At 40.6% G+C, this 27444-nt stretch overlaps 1 protein-coding gene across 3 annotated transcripts in view; it reads left to right on the forward strand.

The window, feature by feature from the left end:
• fras1 (Fraser extracellular matrix complex subunit 1) overlaps nt 1–27444 on the forward strand; it is a 518421-nt gene that overhangs the window by 382246 nt on the left and 108731 nt on the right. For all 3 annotated transcript variants that reach the window (XM_073065197.1, XM_073065198.1, XM_073065199.1), the window contains exons 38-46: nt 1083–1330; nt 2943–3079; nt 11052–11214; nt 15844–15997; nt 16842–17105; nt 18917–19105; nt 22943–23062; nt 24412–24591; nt 26425–26549. In XM_073065197.1, the coding sequence (XP_072921298.1) occupies nt 1083–1330; nt 2943–3079; nt 11052–11214; nt 15844–15997; nt 16842–17105; nt 18917–19105; nt 22943–23062; nt 24412–24591; nt 26425–26549 (1580 nt within the window). The remainder of the gene's footprint in view (nt 1–1082; nt 1331–2942; nt 3080–11051; nt 11215–15843; nt 15998–16841; nt 17106–18916; nt 19106–22942; nt 23063–24411; nt 24592–26424; nt 26550–27444) is intronic.

The raw sequence follows: 27444 nt of genomic DNA on the forward strand, positions 1-27444 counted from the left end.
AGTTGATTTTCTCTCACTAGATGCAATGTAATCAGTTGTACTGATGTAGTTAGGAGTTACTGCACAGAATCAGAATAAGTTGCAGAGAGTTGTGTGCTTAATCACCTCCATCATGGACACTAGCCTCAGTAGTATCCAGAACGTCTTCAAGGAGCAATGCCTCAAAAAGGTAGTGGCCATCATTAAGGACCCCCATCACCCAACTTATGCTTTGTTCTCATTGCTACCATCAGGAAGGAGGTCAGAAGCCTGAAGGCACACACTCAGCGATTTAGGGACAGCTTCTTCCCCTCTGCCATCTGATTACAGAATGAAAAGGAACCCATGAACATGACCCCACTACTTTTTTATTTCTATTTTTGCACTACTTATTTAATTTAACCATTTAATATATGTACTTATTGTAATTCAGTTTTTCCCCCCCATTATCATGTACTGCTGCTGCAAAAATGACAAATTTCACGACATAATTATGCTGGTGATATTAAACCCAATTCTGATTTTATATTGTCCGTGCTATCATTTTCATTGAATGAATTCATCTGTTCATGTGATTAGCATCTGGCTGAGAACAGCTTTCACTTTGGCAGTTTTGCATTTTAGTTATTTTCAAATTCAGTTAAGTTGGATAAATGAGTAATTTGATGTAAAATAACAGTGTGGACTTGGAGTAGAGGTGCAGCATGCTTCCCAGCCTCTTCATTTACATTTTCTCCCATTAGAATTTGTTTCTTCAATGTATAATCACTTGTGAGATCTGCATGTGGAAAATACTTAGGCTGTCTGTGGTTCTGATGATTAAATGGCCCATCATGCCAAATTAATGTAATTTTCAAATCTGCAAATATAATAATACTAATCTGCAGCAAGATTATTATTCATATTGAAGGCTTTCTCTCTACAAATGTGTGTAATGATATTTCTAAATTGATCACAAGTTTAGGTGTCGTATATTCTAGTGACAACTTAACAACAAGTTTACATCAGAAGCAATGTTTTAGCAACCAACTCACATATATTAATTATACGATTTTTGTGTGGTTCAATCACTCAGATATTAAATGCCTTCTCAATTTCTATAGGAGAAACCTTCACACATGATGATGTGGTACGGAACATACTCCATTATGTGCATGATGGCACCCCAGCTACTGAGGACAGTATGCAAATCTTAGTCACTGATGGAGTTACTACAGCAACAACACTGCTGGAAATCCATGTCTCAGGAACAGACAGTGAGGGACCTCAGCTTGTATCCGGTTCTCTGTTAACTATTTCAGTGCCAGAGAAAAGCTTTGCAACTATAACAAGATCTCACCTGGCTTACGTTGTAAGTATTTATCAATTTTCTGATAGGTAACTAGTTCTTCTTTAGTTTATTGCTCACAAATATACAACTGAGTTCAATTCATTTAAGATACAGTCGGCCCTCCTTATCCACAGGAGTTTGGTTCCGGGACCTCCCGTGGATACCAAAGAACACGGATGCTCAAGTCCCTTACATAAAATGGCGTAGTATTTGCATATAACCTACGCACATCCTCCCGTCTACTTTAAATCATTTCTAGATTACTTATAATACCTAATACAATGTAAATGCTATGTAAATAGTTGCTATACTGTTTTGTTTAGGGAATAATGACAAGAAAAATAAAGTCTGTATATGTTCAGTACAGACGCAACCATTGTAGCTCTTCTGGGAATGCTGATGCCGCCTCGGCATCAGCCAATCCCGATTCTCCCGTGATCTGAGGCTGTAGTGCGTTACATAGTTAGCCAGCCATCCCTTACTAGTCTTAAACTCCTTCCTTTCACTCACAGCACAAATAGCGAACGAATAAGACACGAGGCTAACAATGCTCAACTTACGGGTTTTCCCAATCCACGGTTGGTTGAATCCGCGGATGAGGAGGGCTGACTGTAACACTAGTTTAATTACTTGTATGATCTATCCCCCAAAATATTGCTGTAATTTTAAGTGATTGTTGTAATACTTCTATTAAGGTATTCCTTTGAGTACTGGATATTAATAGCATCTCTTTGCCATGTTTTGTTCTCTGAGTTTTCCTTCCCATTTCACCGTGATCTTTCCTTTACAAATACCTTTTACTTGTTCTTATCTATTTGTGTCCTCTATGCAGATGTTTTTACTCCTTTGATTTTCTGATACTTCTCAGTTATTGTCATTTCTTCTATTTTTACACTTGGCACTTTTATATATGTGCAATTAAAACAGTAAATGGCAAAAAGCAGCTTAACTGTCCTAGAAAACAACATGCCTTAAAGCCCTCAGTGTATAGATTATCTTGCATTTGCACGTGAAAATCTGTAGTCACCTAATTCAAGTTGAGAATAAGTAAATCCAGTTTATTTATTACATTCCGTTTAGAAAGTTGTGCAACAATTTACATTAGGCCCATGTACCCAACAATCTTACAAATGTACACACTTCGATTTCATTTGTATTCTTTAAGAACAAACTCCCTGCCCAATATCATCACCTGATAGTCAGCTTAAGCTTATTCACTATATGGGAAAATCATTGATGGAAAGCCACTTATTGCCTACATTGTTGCTCAACGGACGATTCTAACACAACCCTCCTCCACCTGTAATAGTTTTACGTGATTCTGTAAGAACACCAAAACTATGAGCAGGGGCTGTCCCTCTGAGCCTACTCCACCGTTCGGTAAGATTGTGGCTGATCTGGCTTTTTGCTCAGCTCCACCTTCCTGCTTCTCCCCGATACGTAGACATCTAAGTGTGTGTTAAATGTATTTAATGGGCTAGCGTCTACAGCTTCTCTGGGTAGGAATTCCCCAGATTCGCTACTCTGGGAAAAGCAGTTCCCCCTCATCTCTGTCCTAAATCTGTTCTTCCAAATTTGAGTCATCAGAAGAGTAAATGGATCTGAACATAACAGTTTTTCTTTCACCCTTTAGGATAATAATTCACCTGAGAGTAAAATACGGATTCAGTTGATATCTCTACCCATGTATGGGTTTCTCACCAATGGCCACCAGGAGCTGTTGGAATTTTCAACTTTTACTATGGAAGATATTGATAACCAAAGAATTAGGTAAAAGCTTGGGGGGGGAGGGGTTTGGGAAATACAGTCAAGAATATGTGCAACATGTCAGTACTGGTCTTTTTATTTCTTTATCTTGCTTTCATTTTAATATCTTTAATCTTCCAGTGAGAAACTTTGAAATTGAACCAAATTAATGAATCTCCCATTTCCCTGCTGGTGATACAGATTCAAAGGTAGTCAGTCTTGCCTAATTGCAGGATCTTTGGCAGAACCCTCAGTCATAATATGAAAGAGCTTTGAGCTGAATTTACAAGTGATTAAATGTGGACAGAGCAAATGGAGTGTAGATTCGAAGTGTGAGTTCACTGTTATGATGTGGTGCATTTTTAAAAATACATTATTTTCTGTATAAATCTCATAAGAAATAACAATTACATGGGAGAAAGTTGGCAAAGAGATAAAGGGATAGATTAAGATTAAAGCAAAAGACTTGCAATGCTGTCAAAAGCTGAGTTTAGCTTCAACATTAGAAAGACATTTGAATTCAGCAAAGGATGACAAAGGAATTGATGTAGAACAGAATGTGAATGCACCTGATTAAGGATATAAAATATGAAAATTTCTGCGAGTATGTAATATAGAAATGATTAGTGACATCTGCCTTACATCCAGATGCAGGAGAAGTTTTAATGGTGAAGAGGATTTGAGAGTAACATTAAATAGCAGTTTGTACTTCTGCAGGAAGAAATCTAGAAAAAGTGAGGAGCCAAGGATCTGTTGAGAATAAAGAACTTAAAAGATACAAGTATTGAGTGAAGAAATAGTACTGTAGAAATTGCTAGGATTTAAAGCTAACAAATCTACTAGACCTTTAGCCCCTGTGCTGGATATTATGATTGCTATGGAGACAGATTGCATCAATTTTAATTTCCTGGGCATTACTTGTGACGTTGACCCCCGACTTCAAATCATTTGATTAAAAATTGGTTAATGTGTCAACTGAAGAAAAAATGAGAAAATCTTAATAAATGATTGCATGCTAGAATGACAAAGCACGATTGCTGCCAGAGCTTGTTATCATGATAATTGAAAGTTAAAGTCACAGAACTGACTGCACTAATTGTAGCCTTTGGCACCATGATCCAGTAATGCTGTAGGTGCTAACTTTCAGAGTAGCGAGTGCATCAGGGAGTTTTACTGCTGTCAGACATTGTTATGTTCTGTGACTCCAAAACAGAAATGAATTTAAAGAAAAACACAGGAGACCGGGATAAATGTGTACTCTTTGTTTTTACTTTTAGCGAGACACGCACTGACATGGTGGCCTAATGACGTGTGCCGTTTACATACTCTTACATCTAACCACTCATGAATTGAGTAAACAACAAAGAATGCTTAATCAAACAATACATTTAGAATATTACTCAACTATTACTGGAATATTAAATACACAAGACACAATCTATAAATCAGGTCAGAAGCTGTGCTGGTGAGATTTGAGCACTGTCACGGAACAGTATTGAAATACCAAACATAACAGTGGAAGTAATTGCTTTTGATTCAAGAAAATACAGGTAGAAATTCGATAGAATATGTGACTAGCAGCCAACTCTCTCGTTTTCAACAGGCCCAAGTTGCTCCCTTTAAATATCGGTGCATCATGATTGGCAGTTGCAAGATTTATTCCAAAAATAATGTTTACAAAAACACATTTCTGACATAGTTTATAAATGACAGTCATTAACTTCACACATCTAGACATCTCACTGTGCAAAGAATAATCACATCTGATATTTGTATTAATTAAAATGCATCAAAATCATAAACGCGCACCGGGAAATGTCTGACTGTAACAATATGAGCCAAATAAATACTTATGTCCATGGGGGATTGATGTCTGTCCATTTCCTACATTTTCTGTGCCTAAACAGTCTGTTGCCACCACTCCCCCCAGCAGCCCATCTCAGCACTTCTGTGCACAAAGACTTGCCCTTCACATCTCCTTTAAACTGCTTACAACCCACCTTCAATGCATGTCCACTAGTTTATTTATTCGTTTAGAGCAGGGCTTCTCAAACTTGTTTTTAATGCCGTGGACAAATACCATTAAGCAACCCCAGCTTAGGAACCCTGATTTAGAGATACAGTGTGGAATAGGACCTTCCGGCCCTTCGAGCCGCACCACCCACCAACAACCCCGATTTAACCCTAACCTAACCACAGAACGATTTACAGTGGCCAGCTAACGTCTTTAGACTATGGGAGGGAACTGGAGGACCCAGAGGAAACCTTTGGGAGAAAACCCATGTTCTTGCCATTTCTATGTCTCTCATTCATTTATTTTTTTTATATATAAACTTTTATCAGGTCTCCCCTCAGCCTCCAAGTTTGTCCAGTTTCTCCATATAGTTCATACTACTAATCCAGGTAAACCTCTTCTAGACCCTTTCCAAATCTGTAAGTATGCATTAACAAGTAATCCTATTTCAGTACGCTTTTTCATGACTTTTAAAAGTACATACAGCACAGCTTTTGAAATTAAAATACATTGTATTCATCTTTGCTGGAGAAATCAAAAACTGCAGCAGCTGGGCTGCTTCAGTCATGTTTTGTAACTTCAAAACATTAAACTAATTCAAAGGAAGACACGTCTGAAATTCAGGTCTAATTTCATGCTTATTTTAAGAGGGGCATACTCAAGCAATGCAATTCACATAATTATACATATAACCCATAACAAATCATTTAAATAAACAACATTAAATCAAAATATATTTACAAGATTATTCAAATATTACTGAAATATTATATACACACAATAGCTTCTACCACACAGGCAGAAGTTACTGCCAGTAAATTTCATACTGCTGATGTACTAATGAATTGAAAATACACGTGGACTAAGATGTTAACTGTCCTGTGCTATCATCAGTGGGATCATCAGTTGATCTGCCACCTGTCCTCAGGAGTTTCGGCCCGCTTATGATCAAGACTCCCTTGAGGTGGTGGGCCAGCAGTGCTAAAGCACCACCTCCCACTGGTGAGCTTAACAACTTGGCATCTGCCTCTATCAGAGTTGTTGGTCACTTCCATCCAACAGATAGTCTACTCTTCAGGTATCTATGCAGCTACTGAAGAGTTTACAAAAGATAGATACACTGTCCGACTATCTGCCCCTCTGGATGTACTTAGTCCACACCCATGATGATCCTGTCTCTGCTGCCTCAGCTACAGCCCTGCTGGTTGACTTGATCTGTCTTCCAGTAAAGCCAAGGTCACACAGCCGCTTCTGAAAAGTGAACGCAATAAAGCCATGGCACCCTACTTCGAATGGATAGCATGAGACCTTCCACCCTCTGTCTCCGCACTCTGATCTTAATTCTGCATACTTTGTTAACTTGCGCTCATGGGATTCATCGATGTTGTCTTCCCAGGGGACTGTGAGTTCACCAATAACCACTTCTCTACTGGTGTCAGACCAGACGATTATATCTGGACACAATGTGGTGACAGCTATTTGCTCTGGGAAACTGCCTTTTCCATCCAGGTCAGCCTTGACACACCAATCATTGGCTGAAGAAAGTATGCTTAATCGTGGACCTGCGCTGTACACCCTTGACTTGGAGCCTTCTTTCACAAATGATATGTGATATTCTGTGCAGCATGGGGCATGAGATAAGTTGTGCTGCAGTACTCTCTGCTCACCCGCTTCTGTTACAACTTTGAGAATGTCGTTATGTCTCCAAGTGTACATGCTGCTGGAAAGATTGACTCTGCATGCATTCAAAATATGCTGAAGTGTTCCCTTCTCGCCACAAGCAGCACACCTGTCTGTCTTATCTTCATACCAGGTGCTGAGGTTGGCAGGTGTTGGGAGCAGGTCATACACTGCTCTATATAGAAAAGAAATGCGGAGCAGTTCCATCTGCCACAGGACATTCCAAGATAGATGTCGTTGTTCAACACTTTCCCACCAGGTCCAAGCCCCTTGTTTGGTCAGGCCAGCTGCTTTAGCTAACCTCTTCTCCTCTTCTACCTCTCGTATTTCATGCGTTACAGGCTCACGACACTCCTTACCTGTAGAAGATGGCCACCACTTGTGGGTTGTCCGTCCAAGTCCCTGGTGGCCTAGCTGGGTAGCCCCAACCATCTCCTTGTGCTTCAATCTAGACTCTGCCTCATCAACTGCTGCCCGGGCTGACCACTTCCTGCCTGATCTCACATCCGGCTGGATGTTCTTGATGACAGGGTCTTTTGAGTCTCAAAGCATCAAGAATGATCCTACCTTGGCTACCTTGACCCCTTCAACAAGGGATTGCACTGGGATGGCAAGCTTTGTCTGGCTACTGTGGATTGCAATATTAGTGAGGCTGCTCGGTACTCCAAGCCACTTCTTCACATACTTGTTGATCTTCCATTCCATTGCCTCAAGATGGGACATTGCCACCTCATAGACAGTTGGTGGCCACATTATGCGCGGCATCAGTCTGTACTGCAAGCACCACAACTTCAACTTGCCAGGCAAGCCACACTTGTCGACAGACATCAGACCTCTGCTGATCTGTTCTGCTGTCCTCTTGGTGTCTCTCAGCTCCTCTGTGTCCTATCGCCCAAGGTTGGTCCTGAATGGATGGAATCTGCTCTCCACAAAGGGTGAAATGAAAGTCAACCAGCTTTCCTCTCCTAAGAACAAGGCTCCTTGACATCTTGGTCTTGAACTTCATTCTTCCCCAATCCATTAGCTCCTCGAGTCTAGATAGTACACTTTCCACTGCCTCCGTGCTAGGACCCAAAAGGATGAGATCGTCCATGAACACTCGTATTGGTGGCAATTCCCCTCTGCCATCAAGTGTGATGCCTGGTCCCACTGATTCTACAGCCCTCACAATGACCTCCATGGCTAACACAAAAAGGATGGGTGAAATCACACATCCCAATGGGATACCAACGTCCAAGCTCTGCCACCTAGTTGCAAACTGCTGAGTGGAAAACCTCATCCAGAAATCATTGTAGTATTGCATAACGAAGTTCCTCACCTTAACAGGAATCCACAGGAATTCCATCGCAAACTCAGTCAAGACATGGGGAGCAGAACCACACGCATTTGCAAGATCAGGCCAAACTACAGCCAGATTTCTTCTCAACCTTTTCGACCCCTGGATGGTCATACCGGTATGTTCAAGGCATCCCGGGAAGCCTGGTATTCCTGCCTTCTGCACAGATGTATTTACCAATCCATTCTCTATCACAAATGAAGATATTCTTTCTGCTAGAATGCCAAACATAATCTTCCCCTCTACATTCAGGAGTGAAATTGGTCGGAACTGATTCAATGCAGGAGAAATCTCTTCCTTCGGGATGTGTACTCCTTCAGCCTCACTCCATGACAAAGGAACAAGACCTTGTCTCCACACCACCTTTAACAATCTCCACAAGTATTTCCTCAGCTCTTCACACTTCTTGAACACCTTATACGGCACTCCATTAGGTCCTGGCACTGAACCTGATCTTGCCTTTCTGATGAACCGCTTGACTTCTGCGTTTGGGTTCTGACAGATTGAACTTCACTCCTGGCTCGGTAGGCTTCACAAGCCCAGAAATGTCAAGCAAAGGAGCCTCCCACTGTTCGTTAGGGTAAGTGCTTGCCAGGTGATCCTCAAGTTCTTGTTGAGAGATGTTAAGCTGCCCACTCTTACTTTGTTCAAACAATCTCTTTGTGAACTGGTGAGGGTTCTCAAAGAACACCTTTCTTGCCTTCTCTCTCTTTTTACGCTGTGACTCTGCACGATGGAGTGATGCTAACTTTATTCAAAACTGCTCTCGGAGATCAGCAAGCCCTGGCTTGTCACCCTCACTTGCTACCTTCCACCTCTGTCTCAACGATCTAAGCTCTCTCCTCACCCTACTAATCTCCTTCTGGTGCCTGCTTGGTTGCTGTGTAGGCTTTGTGTTCTTCAACTCAACCAAACCAAACCGGTACTTTCCAACATTATAAATCATATTGCCCATCACTTCCAACTTTCTCTTTGATGTTCCCCTGAGAGTGTTCTCCATCATCATACTGATATCCTCATCAAACACACGCCAAGCCTTCTCATCTGCCATTGCTGACCACTTGACCTTCCTCTTCTTCTCTACCACCTCACCACCGCCATCATGCGAAGGATCTACCTGGGCACTGTAGTCTGCAACCTGACCTGGGTTATCTCTCGTCTGACCTGGAGTATGATGACTATCCAGAGTGAATAGCTGTGGCTTGTGCATCAGTGGTTGAAAAGACCACATCTTCTGTAAATATAGTCTACTATAAATATAGTCTGTCCATACTGTGGCTTTAACAGTCACATACTTAAAACTGTAAACCAAACTGCTGTCCTCAGGCACAAGTTAATCAAATGACAAGTCCCCCTACAGACACCTCCTTATATACCCTCTTGAGTGAGCAGGACATAGGTGGGGCATAATGCTCTGTTCTGATTGGCTGGATCTGAACTGCCTATTCCTGATTGGTTAGTTTGAATTAGCCTTGTTTTGATTGGTTATTGTGCCACACTGTGGTAGCTTAACTGAAAAGCTAAGATGAACTTGCCAAATATATGGTGTCCAGTTAATAGAAAAAGTGAGGACACAATTACAAAAAGGGAAAGCAAAGCGGCACCTAGAAGACCCAAAGAACTGTGTCAGGGAGTTGTGTGTTCCATAATTATATCACCATGCCAAAAAGTATATATTGGTGAGACTGGAAGGCCCTTGAAAAACAGGATAGCAGAACATAAGATTACCTTAAAAAACTTGAGAGCAGAATGAAGTGGGATTGCTGAACACTGCCTATCTTGCTCATGTACACCAAGGTTTGATGAGGCCAACATCCTTGGCAAGGAAGAGAATGCCTTTGAGAAAGATTAGGAAATCACTAGAGATGGAGCATGTGGACAATGTAAATGTAGGTGTGTAGAGATGGCTCCAGTCTGACACCTCACATACCTAAAGAGGGGTCAGCCTAAAAAAATTGACCTATCAGAACAAGGCCAATTCAAACTAACCAATCAAGAATAGGCAACTTGGATCGAGCATTAAGCCCCACCCATGCTCTGCTCACTCGAGAGGGTATGTAAGGAGGTGCCTTGGCATTAGACTAACGTGCCTGAAGAAGTTGGGTTGGTTTACTGTTGAAATGTTGCAATCAGTATCTGTAAGAATGTGATTGTTAGGCTAAAGGATAGTATGGATAGATTTGATAATCAGTCATAAAGCGCTGTAGTCAGTTATTGTAAATGTAGTTTTCAGTACTGTATATTGTATGACCCATACCACCTCCGGTCCTCTGAGACCATGTACCTGGTGTGACTTTACACTGAAGGGATATTTTTTCTGACATTGTTATTGCTGTGATCTCGCTAGGGTTGTAGCATAACTATAGTTTTGGACTGACAACTAACAGTGACTGTTACCTCGCCCACTGAATTCTGTGAGCCTGTCCTACTGCATGTTGTACCTCCTCCTTGGCATGGCATGCAGCTGTGTGGTTACCATTCGCTGCAATCACATTGGTTAGCTGGAAGTGTAAACTTGCCACAACAGAGGCAGTTAGTACAGTTCATTCCCATCAGGAACATGGGACCATTTCAACATGATATTCAATTTCTCTGACACAATGCTTTGGTTAGCTTTTTAAGTTGCTGTTAAAAAAAAGGGTGGCACACAGAACTTTTAAGATTTTTCTGTGTTATGAACATCTGGTTTGATTTCAGAGGGGTATATTAGGTTTTCTTTTGCTAGTAAAATTATGTTAAAACAAGGTATTATTGAATATCAATTATTGGTTTCAAGCATGAATTACTGTTTCATAATTATTTTAATTGTGAATAGACTTGGTATTTAACTATTAATCATAGAGTATCTGTGGAGTGCTGAGTGATATATTTTTAGCATATATAGGAAAAATATTTGACTAATTATTGTTTAGTCCAAATGTTTGCCCATATTTGCTATCTGCCTAACTTCTGCCTCATTTGAACAGATACACTACCGACTACGATGCCAACAATCAACCTGTCACTGATATTTTCCACTTTACCGTCTATGATGTTGATAATTACCGTCTCGATAACCAAATATTTACCATTACCATCACTGGTAGCAAGAACCACTCACCACTTGTTGACCCCAGGGGTGAATTTATTGTAAGTATAACCTCAAGCAAATGAAGTGAAACTAATGCTGGTGAAGTGATTCTCAACAAGCCATCTGCCTATCCATCTATCTATTGATTTATTGAATTATTAATTGGATCCAGGCAGTGCTGACAAGGCCAGCAAAGTTTGCTCATCTCAAGTTGCCCTTGAGGAGGCCATGATGGGTTTTTGAACTACTGCCTTTCTTCTGGTGATTTTGCCTTTAAAACGCTGTTGGGGATGGAGTTTCCTAGCTTGGATTCATTGACAATGATAGATCAGTGATATGTTTCTCAATCAGTCTGCTGGGCGTATCGGAGGGGATCTGGTGTGTAGTAGTGTTCCCATGTGCCTGTTCTTGGTGAAAGAACTCACAAGTTTGGTCAGTAGAGTAACTGCAATGCACCTTATGATGGTACACAGGAAAGCCGCTGTGCACTTCAGATTAGCTGGAGCCGCATTCACTCATGCACGTGGGAGGTATTGTATTGTGCTCTTTAACTTGAAGGGTTGTGAACCTGTGATTTACTTTTTAATTGTAGTTAGTATTAATATTTTTGATTAACTGCAATGATATGTTTTAATAATTGTATCATTTTTATTTTGTTGTTTAAATTAAATATGTTTCAATCATTTTGGAATGTCTGATATTATCAGAAACAGTTCAAATTCAGATTTCGTATCACTGGCATATGTCATGAAATCTGTTTTGCAGCAGCAGTGCAGTTCAATACATAATTAAGACAACTATAAATAACTAAATAAAAAAATTAAGAGGGGGTAAAAAGAAAGAGAGGGTTTGTTGTCCATTCAGGAATTTGATAGCTCAGGGAAAGAGGCTGTTCCTGAAACATTGAGTCTGTTTTTTTCAGGCTCTAGTACCACCACCCTGGTAGCAAAGAGATGAGGGCATGTTCTGGGCGATGGGGTTCCTGAATGATGGCTGCTGTCTTCCTGAGGCATCACCCTTTGAAGGTGTCCTTGATGCAGGGGAGGGTGGTGTCCACAATGGAGTTGGCTGAGTTTGCGGTTTCCTGCCTCTTTTTCCAATCCTATACAGTGGCCATTCCATATCAGATGGTGATGCAACCTGTTAGAAAGCTCGCCATGGTATGTCTGTAGAGACTTTGCGAGCGTCTTTGGTGACATACCGAGTCTTCTCAAGCTCCTAATGAAATATAGCTGCTGCCATGTTTTCTTTGCAATTGCATCAATATGATGGGCTTTGGATAGATCATCAGATATGTTAAAACCCAGGAGAATGAAACTGTCACCCTTTCCACTTCAGATCCCTTGATGAGAACTGATGTGTATTCCCTAGATTCCCCTTTCCTAAAGTTCACAATCAATCTCTTGGTCTTACTGACATTGAGTGCATGTTTATTGAGCCACCAGTCAGCCTGCTGTCCCCGTACGGCTCCTCATCACCATCTGAAACTCTGCCAGCAAAGGTTATGTCATTGGCAAATTTGTAGACAGTGTTTGAGCTGAGCCTAGGTGTAGAGAGTAGAGCAGTAAGCTCAGCGTGCATCTTTGAGGTGAGCCTGTGATGAATGTCAGTGAGGAGGAGATGTTATTTCTGATCTGCACTGACTGGTCTTCCGAAGAGGAAGTCTAGTGTCTATCTGCAGAGCATGGTAGAGGCCCATGTTTAGGAGCTTGTCAATTAGTCCTGTTTATGCATGCAAACACAGACAATATGTACAGAGGTGAAATTTTGCAAAGGCAGAACAGAAATAAGAAATTGCTTAGTTTATGTGCTTATTGGAACTCGCGTTTAATAATATACCTTTGTTCAGTATTGATCCTGCCTTTATAGGCTTTGGTGAGCCCATTCTCAACAATATAATTTGCCCATTACGTATGGTGGCCAGTGTGACCTCAGGATGGCAGGACAACGCTGTTGTCATGATCTTCTTCAATTTCTCAGATTTGGCGTTTACTTTTGAAAATAATACACAAAGCACACTTGTTAAAATACAGCCGAGAAAGTCTGCAGGTGCTGGACATCCAAGGCCACAGATACAAAATGCTGAAGGAACTCAGCAGGTCAGGATTAAACGGTCAGTGTTTCGGGTCAAGACTCATCAGGACAAATATAACTTAAGTGCTTGAGTTCTGTCAGCCAATCCGAAGCACTGTAAACGTTCTGCCTAATATTATGGAACTCTTAAAAAGGAATTAACTTGTGTGACAATAAGAAATTACTTGGATGCAAGCAAAAGCAAAATCATTACAGAAAATACTCAATTCAGAATCTAATGTTGGTTATTTAACTCAAAATAAGATTAGATGGGATTGGTAATTTTTTATATTTTAAGGAAGAGTATGGCGGTTTATTATGACATGGTTGTTTCTGGGGTAATGCCAGTTGTCAGTGTGTGCCAGGTCTGAAGTGTCAGTGATTTAATTAATTTAATTCTCATAAGAACCTAATGTGGTTTCATGCAGTTAAAACTAATATGGGCCAAATGGATAGCACTTGAAAATGGACTTTGAAGTTGCAGGACTATGACATACAAGATTAGCCCATCTGTCTAGAGGTGAAATGTGATTTAAACGCACATAATACCAAGTACCACTTCAACATTATCATTCTGGTAAATGATCTCTAGTATTTGTATCTCAAACACAATGAAACAAGTCTGTTTCTCTTGAAGCAAATGTAGCAGCCAGTCACTGCAGGGCCCCAAACTCTCAAGACGGGAGGTCTGGCCTAAAGGTGAATGAAGGGAACTGGGGTTAGGCAGGATGGCAGTGCTGATGTAAAAAGCAACCACTTACTGAATGAGGCACCAGGAGGGAGTGACATAAAACACTCCTAGCAGTTTCTAATGTTAACATGCCAGTGTGGTTGTACTTTGTTTGGGTTCGTAACTTACATCCCATTATATATGGAACTAATAGCCAAAGCCTGGAAATTGAGCTCCGGCAGACTTACCTAGCGTATGAAACCAGAGTTTTTCTTAAAGGAGCCTGTCTCAACCAGTCCTGGGCCCTTGGACTCTGGGCTTGGAACTAATTTGGGGTGAGTTCTTCTTAATCTGCAGGTGCATGTACCCCCACCCCAAAGCCACACTGGGAGACTAGACTCAAGACAATCCAAAGACACAGTGTGCTCTAAGAACTAGTATCCTGCAACAGGCTAGTCAGCAGCAGGCCACCTCGATGCACTGTATGCTTCATTGAGTGAAACATTTATGTGATGCAGAAAATATTCATGTTTTTATCTACTAAAAGCACACATAAGAGAAATGGTGGAGAGGATTGACAATAATATGAAGAGGTTGTAACTATCAGGAGTTTGAAAAAGATAGATGTATGATCACTAGAAGGATAAAGGCCTACTGATGACCATGCAGAAATTATTAACATTATGAATATGCCTGATGAATGTGAAGATGGACATTTTATTTGTAGTGTGACACCCACAAAACTCTGGAGGAACTCAGCAGGTCAGGCAGCGTCTGTGGCAATGAATTAGTAGTTGACGTTTCGGGCTGAGACTCTCGTTCAGGACTGAGAAGGAAGGGTGAAGATGCTAGAATAAAGAGGTGGGAGGAGGGGAAAGAGACAAGCTGGAAGGTGATAGGTGAAGCCAGGTGGGTTGGAAAAGTACCACACACAAAATGCTGGAGGAACTCAGCAGGTCAGGCAGCATCTATGGAAAAGAGTACAGTTGACTTGTCGGGCCGAGACCTTCCATCAGGATTGGAGGAAAAGAAGCTGTGGTATCGGGGGGGGGGGGGTGGGAAGGGGAGGAAGAAACATCGTGACAGGTGAAAACCAGGATGAGGGGAGGGATGAAGTTAAGAGCTGGGAAGTTAAATGGTGAAAGACGTGCAGGGCAGGAGAAAGGGGAAATCTCTAGTACTTAAGGGTATCGCCCCAAAACGGCGACTGTACTCTTTTGCATAGATCCTGCCTGGCCTGCTGTGTTCTTCCAGCATTTTGTGTGTGTTGCTTGGATTTCCAACACCTGCAGATTTTTTTCTTGTTTCTGGGCGGGAAAGGTCAAGGCAGGAGAAGAAAGAATCTGATATGAGAGGAGAAAGGACCATAGGAGAAAGGGAAGGAAGAAGGGACTAGAGGAAGTGATAAGTAGGTGAGTAGAATTAAAAGGTCAGAGTTCAGAATAGAGGAAAGTGGGGCGGGTGATAAGTTAGACTTGCACTACTTGTAGAATGTCCAAACTAGAAGTCATAAACTTAAGCAATCCACTTGTAAAGCCAATAAGTGATTCAGGAGAACCTTTTTTTTAGTGTACAGAATTCTGTGGAGTCAACATGAGGAGTATGTGAGGTAACTGCCATTTAGGGCCAAGTAACTGAGAGGAAGACCAGTACTTCAAGGAGAAAGAAATAGAAAGGATATCTATCTGTTTTAGATGAAGAAAGGCTGAGAGAAGCATATATGGATCAGAAATATTAGTGGAGACATTTTTCCACTGTACAACTAAAACAAATGCTTGTTTGGTCTGTTCTCTTGTGCACGCATGAGCCTTTGTTTAATTTCACAGTAAAAAGAGCACATTGATTTGCTGGGCTCTTTCCCAGTACACTATTCAATGAAATGTTCGTTATTCTTCAGCCTTGATAGTCATCATGAGTACATTTCTCCCTGGTTTTCTGTCTCCAGCACAAGAAAGGTGAACCTCCAAGCATGTCAGTTGAAGCTGTGCAAGTAAAGAAAGGAACGGGTGCTGTGATCAGAAACACCTCACTTAGTCTGATTGATCTGGATTCACCTGAGGATGAACTAGTGTTCAGAGTGACCAAAAAGCCCAGCCATGGTAAGTCCATGTGGAGAGATGACAGACACTCAGATTTAAAACCTTTGACAGAAAAGCTTCATCTGCCTAGATCTTACACTGTAAAATCCTATCCCTCATTTAAACCAAATTCCTACACTTCGATGATATTTTCAAACCCCATCAGTTTTTCTAAGTGGCCACTCCTGTTTTGTTTTTTTGCAGTTTGCTCTTTAAAATGCAGAATTCGGATCCGGTTTATTATCACTGGCATGTATGGTGAACTCTGTTATGCAGTAGCAGTACCTTGCAATACGTAATAAAAACTGAATTGCAGCAAGGAGTGCATTTGAAGTAAGAAGGGATCTGATGGCAGAGGGGACAAATCTGTTCTTGAATCGTTGAATTTTGAATGTGTGCCTTCTGACTACTTTACCTCCTGCTCGATGGTAGCAATGAGAAGAGGATATGTCCTGGTTGATAGGGTTCCTTGATGATGGATGCTGCCTTATTGAGGCATTGCTCTTTAAAGATGTCCCAGGTGTGGGGGAGGCTAGTACCCATGATGGAGCTGACTGAGTTTATAACTTACTCTAGTTTATTTCAATCTATAAATTAACTTGGAACACTGTTTTGTGTTCAAGGTGCTACCCAAAAGCAATTTCGACTAAAAGCTGAATGAGTTCCACCTGGAGTAATAGGCTTTGTAATGCCTGACCTTTATGCATTGATTTCCAATTAAGCATGAATACAATTAACAGTGTTCTGCATGAGCAATCATGGGTATATCACATTGTCGTTTGTTACGGACTTTGGCCATTCAACTATTTGTGATGCTGTAATACAATTGTAATAACTTATTGACATATTTAATTGAATGAAACAGGCAAACTTCGAAAAAGACAATTTTATACAGAGCCTCTGGAAAATGGCCGTGTGTTGACACAAGGCTCCTCCTTCACCTACCAGGATGTGCTAGATGAGTTAATTGTTTACACCCATGATGGAAGCAACGTGGAGTCAGATGAAGTCCGCTTCTCCTTTACCGATGGCCTGTACACAGAAAATGGGAAAATGGAGTTCTTCATTTTAAAGCAGAAGAATGAATCACCACGATTATCAATCAACCGTGGCCTACAGTTCTCAGCAGGCAAGTGTTCTGCAATCCTGGAGTAATACAGCACACAGGCCTTTTGGCCCAACTGGTCCATGCCAAATACAGCAATCTCTGTGGTAGTCCTAGTTGTTCACTTTCAGCCCATAACCCTACAAACCCCTTCCCTCTGTACCTATTCAAATGCCTCTAGGCTTGTCTGCATTAACGTTGATGGAAATTTCAGACAAGTAATGTTAACTCCATTTTTCAGTGGTCATTTTCTTGCTGAGGCTAAGCCTTGGAATTGAAGAAGATCTGACAATCTAAGCCATTAAATTGTAAAGTTGGTGATTATCCATGTAAATGTATTTTATATAAGGATTTGGTTTTTAAAATAGGTACCTTCATTTCCATTTATAAATGAATGTTAGTAGATTATTGCAGATGGATTGTACATTTCCAGTCAACCTTACTTCTGTGGAGTTTGTCTCTGATAGGTCAGGAAGGACCCAGATGTAGTTTCCACTGAATCTCATCTAAAACCTGAAGATGACCATGGAATTGGACTCTACTGTAATACTGAGTACTTTATGAACATTGCCTCCCTTGGTCTGTTTGAGCAAGGAGCTGTAAGGGGCTTGGAAGAATGAAGTCACATCATAGCAATGGGTCAAAGCCATTCAGCAGAGGAGAAAGTGCCCACATAGGAACAATTAAATCCCTAAAAATTTACAACTTTTCATCCCATTATGTCTGAACTGGTCAAAACCCTTTTCCACTTAATCCCACCTTCCTTTGAGTTCTTCAAGTACAGATCCAGGTATTAGTTTTGTGTGTGAGGATTTCTGCCTCTTCCACACTTTCACTCTGAATTCCAGTCCCACATCCAACCTAGGAGAGGAAAACATTTTCCTCATCTCCCCTCAACAACTACTTCCACTTTGAATCAGCTTTGCTTGAATTTTGACAGCTCTGAACAGGATGTTTACTGTACCTAGGCCCCTGGGGCCTCCGTTAAGACTCCCCACCAGCCTCTCCAGGTCTTGCCACATAGCTAAGTATTTTTTGTTTTGCAAAATCCTTGTAAATCTCCCACGCACCTTCTTCAATACTATCACATTCTTATTTAAATCATTAGTTGCAGGTTATATGTAAAACTACATTAAATATGTATATCATCACACATAGTTTATATTACATTTAGTAACTTCAAAACATTAAACTAATTCAGATGAAGTATGGGAGTCTGAAGTTATGGGTGTAGATTGGTGTGTGTGTGTGTGTGTGTGTGTGTGTGTGTGTGTGTGTGTGTGTGTGTGTGTGTGTGTGTGTGTGTGTGTGTGTGTGTGTGTGTGTGTGTGTGTGTGTGTGTGTGTGTGTGTGTGTGTGTGTGTGTGTGTGTGTGTGTGTGTGTGGATTGGTGTGTGTGTGTGTACACAAGTTTACTCAAATATGATTTGAAATATTGAATACACAACAGTTCCCTGTACACGGTGTTCAATTTGTGGTCTAACAATTATTCCCGCTTTTGCAGCCTGGCTACAATATGAATGTCTTTAGAGCACATTATAATCAGATATCGGATGGAACTTCACAAAATGAGTTTACAGTAAAATGGATTGTTGCCATGAATTTTGCAGAATGTTAATTTTCCACTATTTGTAGAAAGGTATGGATGAATTCTTGTTTCTCATGGGGCCGTCTTAATTCATATCAGAGAAAGTGCAAAAAACACTTCCTCTAAAACAGCCAGAGGCGCTGAGGTTACCTTAGAAAGCAGAGCATTTTTGTTGTATAATCCAAAATAAAATAGTAACTGATGAGATGATGTGATTCTTTAACAAAGTTATTTCTTTTAAATATAGGGTCTGTCTCAGTAATAACACAGCAGCACCTTCGAGCTACAGACATTGATTCCGATGATGAAAAGCTCACGTTTGTTATAACCAAAGACCCCGCAGTTGGACGACTGCAGATGTCGAAAACTGACAATTTGGTTCAAATTTCAATCAGGGGACCTATTAAAAAATTCACTCAAGCTGACATCAACAAAGGTAAGTAATTGTAATGAAAAGCAACTATACAATTGCTTGACAAAATAGAGCAACTCCGAAAATGGCTGCCAGTAATTTCCTAATTACCTGGCTATCTTTACTGTAAAATAAGCTGTATATAGAGTAGCAAAAACTGATAGAAACGCTCAGGTCAGGCAACTTCTGGTGGATTTCCAACAGCTGCAGTTTTTGTCTTTGGTATAGAGAATAATGTCCAGCCTAATTCTGGAAGTCAGAATTCCCCAAGGAAGTATTCAGTCATGTGCTGACTACTTGGAGTTTACTCTCTATTGGTTTGCTAGCCATATGCTGTTTAAAATGCAAACACTGATTCCCTCTAAAATTTCAAAATTGGACAAAAATATATGAGATCTAGAGCAGTTGCATTTAGTATATGAATTTGTACACCAAAATAGGACCTCGGCTATCTTGCCAGGACTTCAATACTGTGCTCACGGGTGCTGGGTTCTGGCCAATTAACTTTTGCAAAACCCCTTTTTACCGGTTGTCTCTGGAAACACGGCTGCCTAGCCCCTAACAAAGCAATGGACTCAGCAGTGAGGAAACCCTCTTGTTCAAACTCCGCACATCTAGGGTCAAACTGACTTGGGTCCTACCAGACCGGGAGAGCTGGAATGTTTTCAATTCTGGCCAACTCCTCTCTTTTACGTCTGTAATTCCTTTTACTCCACTGTAATACTGATACTTCTGACTTCAGCCTCTCCTTCTCAAATTTCAGGGTGAATTTGATCATATTATGATCACTTTCCCCTAATATTTCTTTTACCTCAAGCTCTCTAATCAATTCCAGTTCATTATACAATACCCAATCGAGAATAGCTAATCCTCTAGTTGGTCAACCACTAGCTGCTCTAAAAAGCCATCTTGTAGGCATTCTAGAAAATCCCCCTTCTGGAATTCAGCACCAACCTGATTTCCACAAACTACCTGCATGTTGAATTCCCCTTTTGGCATGCATTTTCTATCTGCTGTTGTAATTTTGTAGACCACTTCCTTACTACTGTTTGAGGGTATGTATACAATTTCCATTAGTTTCTTTTTACCCTTGCAGTTCCTTGGCTCTTATCGACAAAGATTCAACACTTTCTGATCCCATCTCACCTCTTTCTAATGGTTTGATTTCATTTTTTTGCCCACAAGCCACACTGCCCCTCTGCCTTACTGTCTGACCTTATGATACAATGTGTATCCTTGGATATTATGCTCCTAGCTATGATCTTTCAGCCAATATTCAGTGGTGTCTGTATCATCACACCTGCTACAAGTTCATCTACCTCATTTCATATACTGCATGCATTCAAATATAACACCTTCAGTCCTGTATTCACCATTTTCAACTTTATCTGCCATTTATGCTGCAGTTCATCCTGCTGACTGCAATTTTGCCCTATCAGCAGCCTCTCCATACTACACATTGCCTCTGCCTGTAAACCAGCTTCCTCATCTTCAACAAGATTATCCGACTTTCCTACGAAACTTCGTGCATTGCAGTATAGGCAGCTCAGGACATTAGTGCACCATGCTCAATCTTTTGATTCCTGACCTTGTCTGAGGTCTTACCAACATCTGTCTCCACAACCTCTCCACCTGCTGTTCTGGCACACTGGTTCCCATCCCCCTGCGAATCTAATTTAAAGTCCTTAAAGTGCTTTCATTGGTTGTAGGAACATCTGAATGATGGGGCATGTGAATGCAGTTATCCCCTTTTATTCAAGAGCTTGATGGTTGAGGGGTAGTAACTGTTTGGAGCCTGGTGGTAAGAGTCTTGATGCTCTTGTACCTTCTACCTGATGGTAGCAGTGAGAAAAGAGTGTGGCCTGGGTGACGGTGATCTCTTATAATGGATGCTGCTTTCCTACGACAGTATTTCACGTACACGTGCTCAGTGGTTGGGAGGTCTTTATCCTTGTCCTGGGTCGACTCTACTACCTTTTGTAGGATTTTTTTTTTGTTCCCATATCGGGCTGTGATGCAGACTCCACCAGTTTGTCAAAGTTTTTGATCTCATGTCAGATCTCCGCAGACTCCTAAGGAAGTAGAGGCGCTGCCATGCTTTCTTCTCAATTGCAATTATGAGCTGGATCCAGGACAGATTCTCTGAAATAGTAACACTAGAATTTAAATTGGCCTCCCCTTGTGATGAACTATTGGCAAATGGCCCAGGCAAAATGATTAATTGTCTACAAGTGATCAGAACAATTGTCTGCATTCAGTGGAGGGAGCTCCCAGGGAATTATCTCTCATTACATTAGCTGTTGAACTACAAGGGTGGCAAATACTGTGTGCAGGACATTGACAGTACACAATCATTGGTGTTTCATTCCGAAACACTGTGGAATGTGCTCCAGGATTGTTTTTTGTAAAGTAATACTGTAGTTCACAGGTTTCTCTGAGAAGCTCAAACTCTTGCAGGCACTTAAGGAAATTTGAGCTGTGTGGCCTATGATATCTTTGGCTCTGTGACTGACAAAAGTGTCAATTGTCAGGCATGCAAATAAATATCACATCTGGAGGTGCTGGGCCAATTTCCTAGGTGGTGATTGTTGACGCAGTAATGGTTTGTGCGAACTAATGCATGAAAAAGACCTCTCGTGCACTCATTATACATCAAGTTGGGTGTGAATGTGTTTCATTTTGGACAATACCGTCTCTATTTGGTGTCTGCAATACTGCTAAAAGCTTGTAATGGGAAAGTTGTGTCAGTGTGGAATCAGTAGAAGTACACACTGTACAGTGTGCTTTGTAAGAGTTTGAATAACTTTATTATTCCATGAGTCCTTGTGCATTTTATTCAGCAATTTCATATCAATATGCTTTTTACATATGATTCATATTTGTGTTAGTCTTTAAAGGTTAAATAGTTGCGCTTAGGAAGAATTGATCACTGTGTATGCCAGCATAAACTAAACTCAGTCAAGTTTATTGTCCTATGCATTAGTACATATATGTACAGGTGCAATGAAAAGCTTACTGCAGCAAAACAAGTACATAGTGTCATATATGTAGCATTCACAAGACAAATGTAAGCAAATTATGCACAATTTTTACAGAAACAACATAATTAGAAAAAACACAAAGTCTGTTTTAGTACAAAATGATCAAAGTTAGAAATTATTTATGGAAAATCTGCTGGTATTATGTGACAAAGGGGTAGATTAATCACTGCATCCCCTCAGAAGAGAGATGTGTACACCCACTGAATCTGGATGCTGCTCTCCATCTTGACTTCCTAACCATCTCCGTGAATAGTCAAAAATCATCTTGCATTGCTACCTAAATTGTGAATCGCATCTCCTGTCTGCTAAAGGTGCATGCCAGCAACATGCTCTGAACATTCTATAAAGAACAATGTTGGAAAGCTTCAATATGAACAACTGCTCAACTGGTTCATCAGCATCTAAACTAAAGATAGGTCAGCTTTTGGATCCGATAATATTGCTCCTGAAACATATTTTTATTGTCTTGGGCACACTCTGCGTCTATTTGATCTTGACTTTGGAGAGAGTGATTTTAGGATTGGATTGGTGATCTAAGATTTTCACAGGTTTGCTGTTTTCTATCACATCAACTATATACTTAGCAGGAGAATTTTTCAATTTTGAAAAGATCAATATTTCAAAGGAAATCACTGAACTCAGAAACCAGATTAAACATAAATCCTGAAAAACACAAGATTTTTTAAAATCTCGAGTATATTGTTAACTTATTAATCCTCCAATAACATTGAAAATACTGATAAAGTAATAAGATTTTTAAAGGCATGCTGAAACAATATTGACAATTCTTTTCAAATTAACCATTTTTTTCCTGTTCCAGGATATATAGAGTATAGACATGAAAAGGGAGAGCCAGGTGGAAGTTTTGCTTTTAAATTTGATGTTGTGGATACAGATGGAAATAAACTCCTCGATCAGTCCTTCTTCATCACTGTTTTTGGTGAGAGTGACTTAATTCTAGGCTTGTTTCATTCTTAAAGGGCAGCACAATATCTTGGGCTGTACTTTTCTTGTTAAATGTCACGTTTATATGGTATGTGCTGGTAAATATCTTAACACATATTTTGGGTCCAAAATCCATGTTGTGTGCAACATAGAAAAATTACCAGGATGTACCCCCAAATGGAATTCTGAAGTTGGGGTTCCCATGTTAACTAGCCAAGGTAGTTGCTAATACGCGTTGTTACCCATAGGTCACCTGTCGTTAGAGGGGTGCTCTGAGATTAATAGGCTTTAGTGGGATTGGGAACCTGTGTATAGAAGTTTCAAACTTTATTAAAAGATCATTTTAAGAAGAAAATAGATGTTTTTTGGGAACTTGGATCTTGATTTATCCGCAGAATGATCAAAAGTTCAGGCATTCTCTTAGTTACCTTTGTGATAGGTCTCTTTAAAATTAAAAATAATGAAACACTCCAGATGTAAGGGACTTTTTAACGTTCTGCAGCTGTGGGATTACTTTCAGCAGATGTTAACTTTGAGGAAGATCCCAGATTTAGAATGCCTGACATTCTACTCTCAGATCACACCATCTAACATGACAACAAATCTCCAAATATGGGGCTGAAGGTAGCAACCTGACTTTATTGGACAATTTCATTTGTTGATTCTGCCATCTTTATAATTGTAGTGTACTGGAACAGAGTGAAAATGAAAAGGTTCAGCGCACAGCTACACAAAATAAAGATAAATCATCTGATGAGTACACAATGAATCGGTGAAGGAATTCGCAGGGGTAGGGGTGTTGGATCTCCATTTAGGGTTCTTCCAGGATTCAAGAATGATGAGCACTCTTAAATCCAACATTTAAGTTTATCTTGGATTCCAAACACAAAGCAAACTAAATCGAGAGTTAAGAAAAGATGCTGAGAAGTGAACGTGAAGACAAAAGAATAAAAGAGCAAAAGAAAAGATGGCGCCTCTGAAAAGTCCATCACTTTTATGGATAAGAAGTTCCTAATGGGCTAATGGCTAGCTACTAGGCTGCATAATTAAAATGTTTGCAACATGTGGGTAATGTGCTAATTCCTAGCTAATGAAAAATGAGAAAGTTGAAAAACCATTTGTTTAGCTGCTGTATCGCTTTCTACCAGTGAGTGGGGATGAACCGTCACACACTGTGAAAAATATGAGTTTGTTTAAAAAGTACAAATTTTTATAAAAAGTATTTTTTAAAAAGCAATGGCGACAGGAGTGATGGGGACTTGAACTAACAACCCAATTCCTCTCTTCTTGCAAGGAGACCAGGGTATAATGTTGTGGATATTAATTTGTGTTTTAATTTTGCAGACGATAAGCTTCCACCTACTATTGTAGTTAACAAAGGTTTAGTACTGGAGGAAAACTCGGTGAAAAAAATAACAACACTTCAGCTGTCAGCAACCGACCAGGACAGTGAACCCGGGGAACTGATTTACACATTAAGCAAGCAGCCTCAGTTGGGCCATATTGAGCATACTGCTTCTCCAGGTAAAAAGAAACGATACTTGCCTTCTACTGCTGCAGAGAATTGAAATCATTATGATTCCTAAGAAATTACAGATTAATGAAGCCATTTAAAATGTGAGACTGATTTTTTATTTTGTAGTAAATGTTCAGACTGGAATTCCATCTGCAGTCTTTGATTTGGGCTAGAATTCCAGTTTGAATTAAGAAGATCCATTGAATGAAATTACACCACGTTCTTGTCAATTTTCTCCCTTCTGTAAATCTTTCTCTCCCTTTTTGAAATAAGGGTAATAACAAACAGTTCCAATCGGATCAGTAAGACTGCATAACACTGTGGCTTTAAGCCTTAAAAAGATGAACAAATGAGTATTGTGTACATTATGTTTTCATTAAATTTAAGTAAAAGTAATTCCGTTGTATTTCTTGGGAATGACACTGATCACAGTTGCCTTCCATATGTTAATGAGAATATGGGGAGGCTAATGCCACAGTTAGCCCCTAGCCTATATCCCTCAACGTAAGTAGTAAGCTTACTTGTAATAATAATAATTATAACTATAATAAAACTACCATTTTCAGGAATATGGTAGTACCACACTTTAGAGTACAGGCGACTCAGGTTCAGTTCCTGTTGCTGCCTGTAAGGAGTTTTTACGTTCTCCCCGTGACCACATGGGTTTCCTCCGAGTGCTCTGGTTTCCTCCCACAGTCCAAAGGCATACCAATGGGTAGGTTAATTGGTCATTGAAAATTGCCCCGTGATTAAGGTAGGATTAGATCGGGGGATTGCCAGGCAGTACTAGTATGTGATGTGCAAATTACCCATTTGCAATTTCTCTAATCCTTTGGCTTTTGCTACTCTAATAGCTTTGATTTTGTAAGTTACATCAAAATATATGTCACTTCTAGAGAACACCTTGTATGGTAAATCAATATTAAGCTTGAACCAGAAGCAGAATATAAATTTATTGTGAAAGTGCAAATTTATTTGTCCCTCTGTCTCCATTCTGAGCCAGGTTAAAACTATTAGATCTGTTCCTGAAACCTTTGACCCTTGCATTTTCAAAAGCTGACCTCTTTTCTCCACTTATTTTCATAGAATTTTGTGGACCCAAGTTCAGGCTAAACCTGAACAAGACATTTTTTAACTCACTTGAAGTGTGCGCACAGTTCTTGTAGCTATTGAAGATAGCTTTCCTATAAATGTATATTGTACTTAAATTGGCAAAGCTGTTGTAATTGTTTAAACAATCCATTCCAGTTACTTGTACCAGATGGCTGGGATTGATGTACATTGGTCCATGGCCTCCCCTTGTGCCAATTTGAGGCCATCCTTGGGGTGGAGGAGCAAAGCTTGTCTTCTGTCTGGGTAGCTTCCAACTCGAAGGCATGAATATTGATTTCTCCTTCCACTTAAAAAAGAATTCCCCCCCCCCACTCTTTCCCCTCTTCTGCTCCCCACTCTGGCCTCTTACCTCTTCTCACCTGCCCATCAGCTTCTCATTGGGTCTGCTCCTCCTTCCCTTTCTCCCATGGTCCACTCCTCTTCTGTCAGATCCCTTCCACTCCAGCACCTTACCTTTCCAACCTACCTGGCTTCATCTATCTCCTAGCTATCTTCCTTCCCTTTGCCCCCGCCACTTTTTATTCTGGCATCTTCTCCCCGTCCTTTTCAGTCCCGAAGAAGGGTCTTGGCCCGAAACATTGTTTAGTCATTTCCATAGATGCTGCCTGACCTGTTGAGTTCATCCAGCATTGTGAGTCTGTTGCTCTGGATTTCCGACGTCTGCAGGCTTCCTCGTGGTTCAGTTTTGATGTGCATTATTTTGTATTGTGTTTTATCGCTTCCAACAGGAACAAAGGTCACCCATTTCACTCAGGCCGATCTTGCAGCTCGCAGCATTCAATATGTCCACACAAGCGATGAAGAGAAACATTCTGATGATTTCACCTTTTCGGTGTCCGATGGTGTCAATGAGGTAATGAGAGGGCTGATGTTCACGGGGCAATTAAAGTACAAGTGTTGGTTTGAGACTGAAGATTTGCATTTCACTATAGTTCTTGTATGCATAAGGATAATTTAAGCCAGTGCGCAGCAAGGGAAGTGTACAGAGCGAGGATTAGGGCGGGGTTGGTAAGGTAAAGCACTACCAAAAGAGGTTAAGAATGTGTTCCAGAGGATGTGAATTGAGCATGAAGGGGCAACACCGTGGCGGAGCAGTATATGCTGTTGTCTCACAGCTCCGTGGACCCAGTTCAAAGTAAATTTTACTATAAAAGGACACGTATGTCACCATATCCATCCCTGTGGGCATACTCAGCCCAGGTTGGATCATGATCTGGGACGCTATAGGTGTGCAGTGTGTCTGTTCTAATGAACACATGATTTTCCTTGGGTGCTGCAGTTCACTCCCACATTGCAAAGATGAGCTGGTATGTTGATTGGCTACTGTAAATCACCAGTGGAGGGAGTTATCTAGGGGTGGGGGTGCTGGGGGCAGTGGATGAGCTAGAGAGAGAATAAATTGAGGACTACAGTGAAAATGTTTAGAACTGATAACACTGTTCTTTTTAGGAGCTGGCATGGACTTAAAAATAGTTGACTGTCTCCTTGTGTGGCCCAATACATGTGTAAACTACCCAGATGTTAGAGAATTAGAAGGTATTTGCAGTGATGAATGGTTTAAGAAGATCACAGGAGTTGAAGTAAGGCAGAATAGATGTGGCAGACTGCACTGAACTTGTTCTCCTTTAACCTATCTTGGTTCTGAAGCTTCTCAGTCCATGCTGAGTTGTCAGGCAAGAAAGACACGGCTGTGAAAGATCAAGGGCGTAGCAGTGGCTTTGTACCGTAAAGGTGAAGAGAGTCTGTAG

Source organism: Hemitrygon akajei, chromosome 13 (assembly GCF_048418815.1).
Source record: "Hemitrygon akajei chromosome 13, sHemAka1.3, whole genome shotgun sequence".
Lineage (NCBI taxonomy): Eukaryota > Metazoa > Chordata > Chondrichthyes > Myliobatiformes > Dasyatidae > Hemitrygon > Hemitrygon akajei.